This window comes from Cephus cinctus, unplaced genomic scaffold (genome assembly GCF_000341935.2).
Source record: "Cephus cinctus unplaced genomic scaffold, Ccin1 Ccin1_scaffold0602, whole genome shotgun sequence".
Lineage (NCBI taxonomy): Eukaryota > Metazoa > Arthropoda > Insecta > Hymenoptera > Cephidae > Cephus > Cephus cinctus.
This window is the reverse complement of record NW_014333248.1, coordinates 6722-22027: the sequence shown is the minus strand read 5'-3', so window position 1 is coordinate 22027 and position 15306 is coordinate 6722. Positions and strand designations below refer to the sequence as shown.

Below are 15306 nucleotides of genomic sequence, written 5' to 3'. Positions count from 1 at the left end.
GGGCGTATTTCCTACAAATGTTTGCCGTATGTCGAATAAGGTCTAAGATATGTAGCGTAAGGCTTGATTGAATATTTTGATTGGATGTGATATTGTTGTCAATAATTTTGATTGGTCACAATTATCACTTAAAATATTTGTATGTACTTCAAAAATGTTTCTATCAATAATATTTACTGAGGATTTCATTAAATATAAACGTATAGTTTCAACGAAACGTGTATTATAAGATATAAATAAAACTTGAGCTTACCGTTGAAATTAATTAGTTTTTTTGGTATCTGTCTTGTCGTCCTTTGCTTGGCCTCGTCCCAATAATTTAGCTAATGAATCCCAAATTCCTCCAAGAAATAGAGCACAGAATAAATTCTCGAAGGGAACAAAGGGATCATGAATACCCAATAAAATAGATGACAGCTGAAAATATATCAGATTTCATTAAAACATTTAGATTCGTATTTATAGCTCTGTCTTACAGTGTTTCGTAATATAAAGATATCGTTAACCAATTAGCATCCAGATTTAGGATATAATTGTGCTTGCTGATTGGTTAATAGGAGGGTCAGGGATGATATAAAAGAGAGATATGAGTTCGACCCTTAGTATTACTTGGGTGGCCTCACTAAAAGTAATCATATTTGATAATCTGACAACTGTAGCTACTGATTATTAAGCTATTCGATACACGTATATGTTAAGTGATTTGTGTACGTCAAACTTATTACCGGTGCATTAGAAATACATAAGGGTTATGATAAAATGTCCTATGTAATTATAGAACTACAATTTTTACATTATTGGGACATCACGAGTATACAGGTTAATTTTTTAACTTTAAACACCGGATTATCTCAGAAAATAAATTTCATAGAAAAAATAATTTCAGATAAATTTTTTTCGTGTTGGAGGACATAAAATGGCATTTTAGATGACTCCCTCATCGGTGAAAATGGGGTGAAATTCATTTTTTCAAACAAAAATTCCCATTTTTCATTACAGACTGTTATTCTACATGTAAACTGAGTAACTTTTTCAAATCTTTATTTTTTCAGAGTTATGAGGGTTTGAAATTCCAAGTAGGTTGGAATGGTTGATTAAAGTGAGTCCCCTCACAATTTGAGTTGCTTAATTAATTCAATCAATCAAAAGCTCTAAGTGATTATTTAGCTCAAGTCTTCAATCAAGCTCCCCAAATAGTGACACGAATAATTTTTGTCTGAAACAATTTTTTCCACAAAGCTTATTTTCTGAGATATTTCAGTGTCTCAAGTTGAAATAATCATCCTATAAAATAAGTCACAATTACTAGACTGAATACAACATTTTTACAAAATTCACATATGTATTTGTAATGTGAAAGTACTAATTATAAGATATGTGTTAACTATTGTGTAGTACAGCAATGAACATGCGAGAACTTACCTTAAAGTACACAAAGAAAATAACAATTCCGAAGTATACGAGAGCGTGAGGTGCAGAAATGAGGTCAGTCTTTTTGTCAAGAACGAAGATAATTGAAGCAACCATTGACGCTTTCGTAGGACTGTAAAGAAAAGCATGTTTCAAATGTATGAAATCATTTTTTTGTTAAGTTTTATACAAAAAAGAATTACGTACAAACTTGGTTGCATAAGTTCCATAGCGGTGGGTGTCCAGACCCCACGTATAAGACGTTCAAAAAGTTTGGTGAAACCAGCACCATTGCCTTAAAATTATATATTAAATTAATCAATATCATAAAGAAAATTTGGATTAATCTATTAACATTAACCGCTTTCCACCCGGTTTTTTTTTAGAATGATAAACCAATACGTCGGAGTTGAAATCTTCCATTGTGTCTTATTATATAACTAATTCATTTGCAGTATTTTTAACTTTCAAATGTTCTATCCATGTATCTCTTCTATTCCAGTACCGACATCGTTATCTATAATATGAATTATTGTAAAAGACATGTTATGACGTCGCCGAGTGGAAAGCGATTAAAAACGAGATATTACCTTTAAGAGTTCCAATAAGAATCATAATGAGATACGCATTGGGATAAAGCTTTCCAGCATGTGTTACTCCATCGTAAACCTTTTTACATCTGAATATAGATATTGTATAATTAATATAGTACCAAATTAACAGTAATATGTCTACTTTAGCAAAATATGCTTGTATAACTTTGATCTTTGAATATCAAAAGTGTCACGATTTTTATACGGAAGTTAAGTTCCACTCTATTATGAATCATATCAATAAAGTATTTGATATACCGTTGCGCGTTTCTTTTCACTATAGGACTTAAAATCTGGATTGGACGCTAGACACTTGACGTTGCAGTTAATAGAACGCGTACTGGCATATGCAGTGATGTGGACATTTACAATATGTATAAACATTGTCTAATTAAAGATAACTTGTGAAGAATGAGCACCACTAACACCGGCCCTCATATGTTGGGACCAAGGTGCGTAAATGAAACGTGGAACATCCGCGTTAGGGAAGATCTTCCCACTCATCTCATAGCATTTGGACCCAAAATGGCGACCGTGCATTTCTTGTATACTAATACTCCAACACAGTAATAACTGATGTACCACATATATCTTGCGCGTATATTTACAGGATCCAAAATAGCACACATGGGAAGAGCTTCTCTTGCCGCGTTTCATTTACTGACTTCGGTTGGGATTATTCGTGACGTCGTGGGTTACTACTAGCGCTCGCCGTGGAAAAGGGCTCAAGTCCATAAAATAAAGTGCAAAAAAATTAGTACTATTATATGATTCCACGGCAACGAAAAAATGATAGAAAAAGTGGTAATCATCTTGTTATAATTATTATACAGTGTGAAGCATTTAAATCGAGACTGTCAAATAACTTAAGAACAAGGTTTTATATGAAAAAATGTTTGAGACAAAAGTTGTATGGGTTAAGGGGGGGAGTAAAATGGCCTTCTTTAATAAAAACCCTATATCAATAAAATTAAAGTAGGCCATTCTATTGCCCTCTTAGCCCTTTGCAGACGGGATAGTCTGATGTGCGAGTGTCCGCCTGGACGGGGAGTCTTGGGAGCATTTCGTAGGAAAGTAGTGTACACATGAAGATTCGTTTGTAACACTTATAAATTTTGTACTACATAAACACACGTTTTCTAAATGATTTACAAGATATCTATTAGTGATTTGATTTTTTATTGATAATTTCAATTTCCGGTTTTAAAATTTTGTACAAGACTGCTGTTCTCACGCAGGAATCCAGCATTTGAGATCAAGATAAGATAAGGCGTCCGCAAAGGGCTAAACCCATACAACTTTTGTCTCAAACATTTTTTCATATAAGACCTTGTTCTTAAGTTATCTGACGGTCTCCATTTAAATGCATTACCCTGAATATAGTAATTAGAAGATTAATAACTTTGAGCACAATATCTTTTAATTCCCATGATAAAATGAAAATATTTATTTCATAAAACTGCATAACACTTTGTCCAATTCCTTGTAGAAATTATGACCGGGTGGAGGCAAGACGCCAGTCAGTAGATACACGCTGCCGTCTCTTTTTTTATGGTTCTAGCTTTGAAAATATTTTTCGACACTAAATTTCCATACTTATTTATGTTTATTGTACCTCACCCCTCACAAAAACATTTTCGTACAAAAAACTTCACCAAGTACAGGATTGCTGTGAAGTTTCCAGTTTTTGAAGAAATACCTATATTTAAGTCATGCATTATTGTTCTACTAACAAAGAATATTGAATATACAGTAATGGGCAATTGAAGTGGAACACTTGAAGTTTTGTGTATTTCTGCGAAACTATGACCGATTTCAAAAAACCAAAGACACATTTTTTAGGAAATTTTTTTCCCGTTCGAATGATAACGGTTTTATCCGGATTGGATACAAAATAGGTGAACGGCAATTTTTTATTTGAAAATTCTACCTTACTACGCGCTCCACAAGCGTTTGTCACCCGAGTATCTCGAGCAAAACTCGCAAAATTTAGGCGTTTTTTCAAATGAAAAATTTAACCCCTTAGCAAACTTATTTTTAGTTGTTTAACAGCGCGTTTTAATCGTTGAAATCTCAGCTACAACGTGGAAAAAATATGAAACTTCTATTTCATCGCGTTCCTAATGAAAAATGGCGGGGAAGCTTCGGGTGCGCTTGCGATATCTCGAGATCCCCATCACGGGATCATCTTTGAGAACAATAATTTTGTGAAAATCTGTAGTATCATTAAAGATGATATCACACAAAAAATTGGACTAGATTGGCCGACGCGTTCGGAAGTTATGGCCAATTAAGTGTTTTCACTTCAAGGGGGTGTAACTACCCCTAGAGTGATGCTACAGGGGGTCAATGGGGATGTTTTTTAATGCCGAAGGATGATCTCTCTCGTGCTATAATTAAAAATATAAATTTCCTTCTAGAACTACTAGTTCTCGCACTTTTCAAAAACCACCAAAATGCACTATTTCACTTCAACCCCTGCCGTTCAGCCATTTTGTATCCGATCGGGATAAAACCTTTACCATTCGAACGGGAAGGAAATTTCCTAAAAAATATGTCTTTGGTTTTTTTAACCCTCTTGTCAATAACAAAATTTCCCATTTTCGTTCAATAACCGGGGTACCCGGGTACCCACAATGCAAACCTGATGCTTCTGGGTAGCCTATGACCATTTACCTGCTTCCTTCTACCTTGTACTTGGTAGGTTTGACAAATTTTGACCCGAAAGAACAGGGAAAACCCCACAGGTATTCTGGAATTTCCCCGGGGTTTTTACCTGAAGGTATCCTAACGTACAAATTTCGTGGCGTGACTTCAGTTTCGAAACAGATTTTGACCAGTTCGGACGTACGAAATTTTGCGATCGATTTGTATTCTTGATGCCTTTCATCGAAGATCGATCGAGAAATTCATAAATAATGAAACATCTTATGACCAAGATTGCTATTGAAAGTATGTTTGGTAAAGCAATTGGCAGTGAAGGTAATGCACCATCAACATCATCCGGACAAGTATTAGATAATACAAGGCGAAAAATTGTAGTGGGCGCATGCCATATATGTTATAAGGGCACATTCAAAAAACGTCGCAAAACACGAAATTCTTGCGAAACGCGCAAAAAGCCGGTATGCAATGAACATACAGTAACAATTACGCGCTGTAATGAATGTGCCGAATAAAATACATTTTTAACATTATTACTGAGTTTGTATTTGTTTATTTATTTATTTTTTGTTTATTTTTATAAATCCTATTTATTATTATAGTCGTGAAATAATTCGATGACTCAAAGAGTAAGAGCAAAAAGGAAATTCGTTATAGAAGTCTATTGGATGCTCGTGGGTACCCGGGTACCCCGGTTATTGAATGAGCGTGTAGTCAACTTCACTCCCGATAACATAAACATTTTTTTGAAAAAATGTATGAACAAAAGCGGAAATCACTGCAGAATAACTCAAATAACGAGGATCTGTCCAGGATAAAACGCATGTTGCCAGGAAATTAAAAAATATTCAACAAGAAAGTGTAGAAGGGTACCCGGTTATTGACAAGAGGGTTAAATCGGTTATAGTTTCGCAGAAATACACAAAAAATTCAAGTGTTCCACTTCAATTGCCGATTACTGTTTAAGAGTAATACATAAGTCACTATATATTTGCATATTATATGATCTAGCATTAGCTTATAATTTTAACAATTAATAAAACGTTAAGAGATTCATTATCGAGTACTAGTTAACGAGTCCGAAGTCAGTACTGTAAAATTTTGGGCACGGACCTCGATAAGAAATCTTCCAGCATTTTATTAATTACTAAATGACCATTAAAGCATAATTAAATATAAGAATCAGTAATAACAGAAAAGAGTTGCGGAGACGTTATACGTAGGCACTTGGGATTATAACATTATTTCAATATTTTTTGTTAGTAGAACAAGAATGCATGATTTAAATATATTTCTTTTTAAGTTAGGGAATTCACAGCTACCTTATCTTTGACGAGGTTTTTTACACGAAAGTGGTTTCGTGGGGGATATTCAATAACTAAAGTACATGCGAGAAAAATATATTTCATGTAACACATTTTCGCCGTTGATCGCATCAAATGGATGAAGCCTCTTTAATTTCCTAATTATACATTCTGAAATTGCTATACACGCTATTGTTAGATTTATGTATGTACAATATTTACAAGATGGTTAGCTTCGTCGAATAAAGTCTTGTATGTCCATAGACTTATTCACTGCACCTCAACTGGTCGTATGGGATCTCTATCAGTTTGCCCTACTACAAGGTTTCCGAACTGTCATATTATGGGAAGAATAAAATCCTGAATGCCCAAAAATTCACATCATCTTGCCGAAACTTAAATTTCCAAATGACATTTTGTCAAACGTTCGAGGGAATTAACATTCGACAAAATGATCGTTCCGATATTTACATATGGGTCATTCTACGTCAGATTTAAAACCAAATTTTTAATTTTCCTAAAAATTGTTTCCCTTGTTCTTGAGGGGAAAAAAATGACACGTATTTTTTTATTTCAATATGATATGAAGAATTTTCGAAATATCGATTTTTTAATTTATCGACTCTAAAAAACCGGTTCTTCTTCAAATGTATCGTGCATCGTTCACTTTTCGACTAAAAGCAAAGCACTGCAGGGCAAAATGTGCGATAGGGTTCACTTTAAAGTCCACGTTTTAATGGTCGAAAATTCGGTCGTTTAATAATTGTTATGCAACAATTTCTTAAACAATTTATATTATTTCAAACGGAGCATCTGCAAATTGAATAATTTTTTCTGTAATTTGTTATTATAGTACAGAGAATATTGTCTGAAAATTTGAAAGTGGACCGTTGAATATTTTTTGAAATAAAATTCATAATATGTGACCGCGCTCACGATTCGCGTGCGGGCGACTCGGGCGAAGCACGGATTATAGCGTGTTTGGACATTTTCGAGTTATCCCACTATCCTTTGATGGGGTTTTCACCTAGTTCATATGAATGATACTCAGGGAAATGTTAAAAGATTCCAGAGTAACACTGTCAAATCGAGAAATGGTCATTTACTTTAACACTTCGTCTGTAAATGTGGGTTGTTCGTGTCCGAGAAAAAACAATTTCGGTTTGTACTTGAGAAATAGGGGAAGGGTGGACGGTCCCTCTTGTCCCTAAAAAAAGTTATATAGAAGGGGGAACTGACGCTTAAGTTTTAAAGTTCTAGTACCTTCCAGGCAGTGTGCACACGTTCCACGAGTGCACTGATTTCGTAGTGGACACGAACGACCCACGTTTATAGACGGCGTGTAGTAAACAGGTAAGTGAGTGAAATTTATGTTTTATTTTATTGTGTTTTTGGCATCAGTGATACATTTATTTTGTTTTAGTATGTCTAAAAAATTTGTTGGAATTTTTTTTTTTAGTATTTTTGAAAATGAAACAGCGATCGGCTAAAGAAGTCACGGGCGTACTGCGTCAACGCGAAGAAATTAAATATTTTGGAGATGATGACAGCGAAGATGAGGTAGACGCAATTGAAGAAGCTGATAGTGATGTCACCGAAATAAAAAAAAATACGTTTTTTGCTAATAAAATGTGTGAATAGCAATGCATCGTACATAATTTATTGCATATTTTCATGTTCAAAACTTAAGCATTTAGCTTTAAACAAACGAAACGAAATCATTTTTTCTTAAAGCTACACTTTTCATCTTTAATTTGCATTTTAAAAAATTACGCTATCTTCATTTTTCACTGAGTTACAACTTTATTGTAAATTAAATTTTTTCCCCCAATTTCTCCATTTGTTTAACAAAAAATTTATGAAAAAATTAAATTTTCGAGAATTTTACAATTGGTATTTCAAAATGAATATTTCGAAAAGTAGCATGAATTTTTTCAGAATTCTTTGAGTACATTAAGGGGGTGAAATAATGGCCGGACGCGAAAGACCCACGTTTACAGACGGGAGGTGCGGAAAAAATGTTTACAGACGAAGTGTTAATTACAATACTGATTTACATGCAATAATACAGAAAATTATATTATTGAATTATTTTACACTTTTTAAAATCTTTTTTCGGAAACTTCTTTTTTTTTTTGTGCGAACCTAAGAAACTGACAGTTGTGAATGTGGTACAACGAGAATAAGTTTCGATTTTCAATTCGCGATCCCCAACTGGTTCAACACAGTGTATTTTTTGTGTACATGGTATTGTTTTACAATCATCAAAACGTTTTCATCGTAAGATTTCTCGGTTTCGTAGACAACAGAGATATTAGATAATGAAGAATCGAGTTGGGCCCATTCGTAGAACTCGAATGGGGTCGTTATTTAGTCATTCGAAGATCTTTGAAGACTAGCTTTCCTTGCTTATCTTTTTAAAGCTCCACCCGTCCCATCACAAGGACCCTTGTCGTGAGCTGTGGCTTGGAAATGCCATATTGCAGAGCAATCAAAGTCTTTTTTATGGTAATGTATTGTTAAAAAGTGTTTCGAATTTTTGAATTGTTGAGGGCCTCCATCAGAAAAATAAATACAATTTTTTATTATTGAATGAAAGTTTGAGAGATAATCATTAAATGATTTAAGAAAAACAAACACTGACACCGAGTCATGTTTCTTACTATCAAATGTTATCACTAATGTTTTGTAAGTGCACTTTTCAACAATATATTACCATAAATAAGACTTTGATCGCTCTGCAATATGTAATTAAATGTAATCAGTATTGTAATTACAGTAAATGACCATTTCTCGATTTGACAGTGTTACTCTGGAATCTTTTAACATTTCCCTGAGTATCATTCATATGAACTAGGTGAAAAATCCATCAAAGAATAGTGGGATAACTCGAAAATGTCCAAGCACGCTCGAATCCGTACTTCGCCCGCGTCGCATCGCTCTGCAATATGACCGAGTCATGTTTCTTACTATCAAATGTTATCACTAATGTTTTGTAAGTGCACTTTTCAACAATATATTACCATAAATAAGACTTTGATCGCTCTGCAATATGTAATTAAATGTAATCAGTATTGTAATTACAGTAAATGACCATTTCTCGATTTGACAGTGTTACTCTGGAATCTTTTAACATTTCCCTGAGTATCATTCATATGAACTAGGTGAAAAATCCATCAAAGAATAGTGGGATAACTCGAAAATGTCCAAGCACGCTCGAATCCGTACTTCGCCCGCGTCGCCCGCGCGCGAATCGTGAGCGCGGTCACATATTATGAATTTTATTTAAAAAAATATTCAACGGTCTACTTTCAAATTTTCAGACAATATTCTGTGCACTATAATAACAAATTACAGAAAAAATTATTCAATTTGCAGATGCCCTTTTTGAAATAATATAAATTGTTTAATAAATTGTTGCATAACAATTAATAACAACCGAATTTTCGACCATTAAAATGTGAACTCTAAAGTGAACCCTATTGCACATTTTGCCCTGCAGTGCTTTGCTTTTAGTCGAAAAGTGGACGATGCACGATACATTTGAAGAAGAACCGGGTTTTTGGAGTCGATAAATTAAAAAATCAATATTTCGAAAATTCTTCATATCATATTGAAATAAAAGAATACGTGTCATTTTTTTGCCTTCAAGAACTAGGGAGACAATTTTCAGAAAAATTAAAAATTTGGTTTTAAATCTGATGTGGAATGACCCATATGCATTCTGCAAGAAAAGTCACAATCATCAAAAAATAAAGGAAGATATGTTAACATTTTAGTAGCGCGTACATTCAATAATTTTTTAATAATAGTGGAGGAAAGGAAAGAGGAGGGACTTAAAAAATACTGTTTTGACGAAAAATAAATATGACTCGCCGAATAAAATATCCAGTAAGTTGTAGTGATTCTTTTTATAAGTAGAAAAATATATCATATCATATGACGTGCATGTTTTTTCTGTTCATAGCACAGTAGTGGTTTTTGAGACAAGTTTAACGAGTCCTAAATTCTACTGCCGATTATTTTCAAGCGTATGATCGGAACACGAGTTCAATGTGTTTTTTGGCAGATTGGAAACATGCAGTCCCTAGCAAGGTACACGTGCCACTGCATAAAATGTTCGTTACAAAATATACATACATGGTTTTGTAGTATATTTGTTCTATTTTTGTGTATATTAACATTATTTGACGAAAAACCACACGTGATTTGCTAAGGATTGCATTGCTAGCGAACTGTAAAAAAACATATTGAACTCATGAACTAATTATAGTTCATTCTTCTTTATGACGTCTTTTAACGTTCCGCATGGGAGAAAATCTAAAATCTTTACCTCATTAAAAAAAAATGAAAAGTATTGGAATTTCCTAAGCATCTCTACACCTACGAGAAAATTGGTTGCACCATCCGATGGTACCTTTTATACTACGGAATTTTTGCTATATATAGTGAGGGTTGCATGGAAAGCCGCTGTTTTTTCTATTTTTGGGGCATTTATTTCAATAGTAAAAGATGTGAATATATTAATCAAAGTATTTGCCTTGAAAGCTACGACTTTTTCCCACTTTTCTGGCAGAAAGAAAGAACTGTCTGATGACTGAATATTAGTGGAAAATGTTCACGCTTCAAAATGACATAATCTACATCTGTAACTGTCCACAGCATACGCAGCTAGAGATTACATCTATACGTAAACAGCGGCTTTATATGCAACCTTCTATGACGAGAGTTGAATATACCTATTAGTTTCAGATATTTCAAGGGTGAAATTATAAGATAGACTACGTTTATACGACAGTCTCAAACCGGTTTAATTAATACTGATCTAAAGGAATTGACGAATGCCAAATATTCCTTACAAGTAGAAATACTTATTATTTGTCTATTCCTTTAGATCAGTATCAGAGATCAGTATCAGTAGATTTAGATCAGTAAACGTACTCATATTTGCTATATTTAAAAAGTATTGATGATGTCACAAATTAAAAAAAAACGATTGAAATTCGTTAAAAAATTTAATGAACTGCAAAAAAACTCATATTTCGAAATAACTGAAACAAACTCTTGTTCATATGTTTCGAATATGATGTTCAAAAGATATGTGTTCAAATATGAGTGTCGAAGTCGCGGAGTCCCGGCGCACGTAATCGTGCTAGGCATGTGGATACGCCAAGGATTAAAGTCATTATCCCCCCCCCCGGTATATGTGATCAATAATTATACTATACACCATAAAACTACAGCAATAGGAGAAACTATAAATACTATATTGATATGTTCACTGGAGTGTTTAGATTATACAACAAAACGGCTAAGCTATGAAGCATGGTTGATCAATTTGGCATTGTATAAGTACCAATTGCCATGTTAACTATCTCATATACATTGTAAATGAAATATGTATGTACATTAAAATAGTGTATGCGAATCTATCTTCATATTTTGTTTAACATTTGATATTTTGAGGTTGCTTCTATCAACAGACATAAAAAAATAAAAAATTTATTATTTAGTTAATCAATAATAGAACATTGAATTTAACTCTCAACATTGTTTCCATAGAAAAATAAGTTTGAACAATAAGTTTGAACAATCTATAATTTAGAGTTTTAAAAGTATATTTCTTTAGTCGATTCGTTAAATATTTCAAATTTCTTAATTTTTTGAATGACCTGAGTTTCATTTTTAATTTGATGCCACACAAGAAATGTTTAATAATGCTATGTGTATGAATATTTCCATAATTACATAACATTACAGTATGAATATATTGTTTTCATTTAAAAGTAATTTATCCTTGAAAAATCAGACAGTATTTCTTATTGAAAACCCGCACTACTTTAAAATGATAATACTATTGATTGACCACAATTGTAAATGAGTAGAGTTATGAATGGACCTTAGAAGCAGCCTGTATATGTGTGAACTAGGTTGCATAAAAATTAAATAAATTACTGATTTGTCTTTATTATGACGATGCATAATGCATGATGAATATAAAGTATAATGAATTTGAATAACTTTCCATTATTAATGCGTTTTTATCAATTTCAGTGCTAATTGTTGTAACAATTATCATATACGTAGTGTTAAATTTAATTTACCTGTATATTTCTTTCATTGCTGAACACACAATCTTCACTGGTAAAAATTTAGCAACCTTGTATCCAATGTCAAATGGTGTGTAGAATATTACATACCTATAAAAGATAGTAAAAGTTATATAAGTAGTCTACTAATAATGAATGGTAAATTGTGATCACCACGTAAAACAGAATCACAATCGGATGATTTCATGTTTTAATGATCTAAAATATGATTTAAGAAATTATAAAAATATATGTATAAATCACATGTGATATAAACTAACCAGACAACTGTTGCAACTATCACTTGTGCTGTATTTTTCAGAGGTGCAAGAATTGGTTCTCCTAGTAAACCATTGCATAACATTCCACCCGCAAAAACTACGAGCATTGTAGAAAGCCAGCATGACAAAGGATGTTTTCTTGAGAATGCCTGAGCTCCTGCCAATGTAATTAATAAAAATGCATTATGAAGGCCTTTAGCATAACTATAAAAAATAATATAGTGATATATAAAGTAAGTTATATAGGACACCATACATAATTATAACATAATTTCCCATGTAGTCAACACATCAAATGAAGATATGTTCAATTGTTTTTCATAAGTAATATAGATATATTTTTATCAACTCACAAAAGCTACAAATATAGAACAATGTAACGACGCATACACATTTGATATATATATGCATCAAATAACATAGCAATTCAACAGGATATACCATTTGAAGTGGGTCGAACAGAATCCTTAGAAATACATGGAAATTACATTAAGACTATAGATATACAGATAGTATTAATGTACATGAAATGCATGAATAGCAACTATATTTTTTTTATCCAACGAATCATATTATCATTTCCTAGGAAAATTCATTTGTAATTTTTAATGTAATGGTCTGCTCCAGACTGAACTGGAAATAATCAACAAGCAAGGTTACACTGTAGACACTTTAAATATCCTTCATCGTTGAGTGCATTGGAAAGTATATTATTTCAATTATCAAAGATTCTTAAAATTACATAATCTAAACTGCATGAATCATTTAAAATAAAACAAAATGTATTAGTACAATCTAGACCAAGTTAAAAAAATGATAATCCAGGTTGTCAATATTTCAAGAACAAAACAACTGATTATATCAAGATTTAAACTACTAATTTGTTTAACACTTTTTACTTCAAATTTTTCCGTCATTCACTCTGCCATATCATACAGGCTGAATAATTCCCGTCGCAACAGATAAATTGTATACGAAAATAGAACAGCTTAGTTGTCTAGGTTAACGCAAATAAATACACAGATATTAATTAGGTCAAGAATTTCCCTTAGTACAGAAGAATACACATATCACGAATCTCTAAATGTCGCTTAATTTTCGAGTTCTTTTTTAACTATTATTTAAAAAAACATATGTTAATGATAAATGAGTATTTTCTCATACATTGTAAATAATTTATGTTCATAAGAACGAGTATGGTATTTAGGATAAAATCATTCGTTTAAGAATGGGATGAGTAATTACAGAAATCATAAAAATAGCATAGCAATTATCAGAAAATGTTTCATCTCTAATTAGAGATCGATTTGAACGGATGAAAGATCAATAGATGATAAATTACTTAAATCGATGTAAAATCAAATCAAAAATATTCTTTTATTCATTTTAACTGATTAATATTTTTTTCTAAGAATTCGATCCGTTATTGTGATTAAATATTACGTTAATAAAAAATATCCCTTTTCAGAATTGTGAACCGTTCATGAAGCAATCATATAAATTACATACGTATCAATTTTGAACTATATTGAAAAAAATTTATTTGAATATTATATGACTTAATAAAAAAAGTGACTCAGTTGAAAAGCGGTCCTAACAGCGATATAACAAAAAATATTATTTCCATCACATTTATCACTGCTATCATATATTATTATCGTTTAAAATTTCAAAATTGATGTGCATTAAATAATATATAGAAATGCAAAAAAACGCAAGGAAAGTTTAAGATTTCGGGTAAATGTACTTTATAAAAGGTGCACATAAATAAAAGAACGAGACCTACAAATACATGCGATGCAAACGTGCGCGCTATCTCAAAGCAGCTCAGGGAAAGATTTAAATTTAGATTTGGCCCGGTGGGCTTAGACTTACCAGGTCCTAAATCTTCTCTGACGTGTAGTGCACAGAGTACACAGTGTGCGATGTCGAAGTACGGGAACATTTTCAGTTTTATAACCTGATTGGCCATGTCAAGGAATGCCTCGGGATCCATTTTCGATTTGGTTTAGGTTTTATCTTCTTTGGTTACAAATTTCCTGAGTTTCGGTTGTAAAATCAAATTCGAAAACACTCCCGGGCGCCCGCGAGCGACGCTGGCTCTTGCTAGCTATGCGCCGTATGCTGGTCGTCTGCTAGTGTTTCATGGACGAGTTTAAGCTCTCGTAATCTCGACAGCATCGTCGAGACTATTTCTGGAACTGGTATTGAGTGTGACATCTGTGCCATCACAAGAGAACTAATAAGAATTTTGCGATAGAGAAAAAGCATAGACATAAGTATGGACTCAGCGATTCCTAGTTTAACTATCTGTAAAATATGTCCGCTCTGGAGCAAGAGAGATACATGGAAAAGTATCACCACCGGAATACAGCATGGACTACGCGAGCCCTACTTAAAACTTTTTGAAAAAGTGACCGTTCAAATAAACAAAGAAGGAATGAGGTGGTCGTCAATCGCTCTCATTTTCTAATGCTCCTACTTTCTTTATATTATACAGGGTGTAAATGAAAGATACGACCAACAATTAACGGGATCTTCGGCATCGCTAGCCGAGCAAAATGTTTTTTTTTAAGCTTCATACGACCAAAATTAACCGAGATATCGAGGGTTAAAGTTTTCCTATCTCAAAAATATGAAATGCACTGAAGAGGGGATGGATTTACTGTGCATTGTCTTATACGCACACGTGACATCGACAAATGCCAAGCGACGGAGAAAGCAGAGATGAGTAGGGAGATTGCGAATGAGCCTGTTTTTGGTGGTCTCAATTTTTCTCTGGTTTCGGCGCGCCACCTTAGCGGAGGGCCCTCGAAGCAGTTCCACGTTTTTGATTGGTCGTGTATATATAGTAATACTACGCGTGATAATCTGGAGCTGTGTTTTGGCGCGTCGACGCGCTACCTGAACGAGACTCTCGAACTAGTTCCACGTTTTTGATTAGTCGAATGAATTCGTGTGTTCC

At 33.2% G+C, this 15306-nt stretch overlaps 1 protein-coding gene across 2 annotated transcripts in view; it reads right to left on the bottom strand.

Moving 5' to 3' along the window:
• Positions 1–14531, bottom strand: part of LOC107269102 (trimeric intracellular cation channel type 1B.1) — an 18467-nt gene extending 3936 nt beyond the window's left edge. The window contains exons 1-7 of one of the 2 annotated variants that reach the window (XR_003060077.1): positions 14217–14531; positions 12342–12498; positions 12076–12171; positions 2001–2089; positions 1618–1705; positions 1423–1543; positions 254–417 (exon numbers count right to left, since the gene is read on the bottom strand). Coding sequence is in view for 1 of the 2 variants with exons in the window: in XM_015742579.2 (XP_015598065.1) it covers positions 262–417; positions 1423–1543; positions 1618–1705; positions 2001–2089; positions 12076–12171; positions 12342–12498; positions 14217–14337 (828 nt within the window). In the remaining variant the exon portion in view is untranslated. The remainder of the gene's footprint in view (positions 1–253; positions 418–1422; positions 1544–1617; positions 1706–2000; positions 2090–12075; positions 12172–12341; positions 12499–14216) is intronic. The other variant, XM_015742579.2, reaches the window with a different exon arrangement.
• Between the last annotated feature and the right edge of the window lie 775 nt (positions 14532–15306).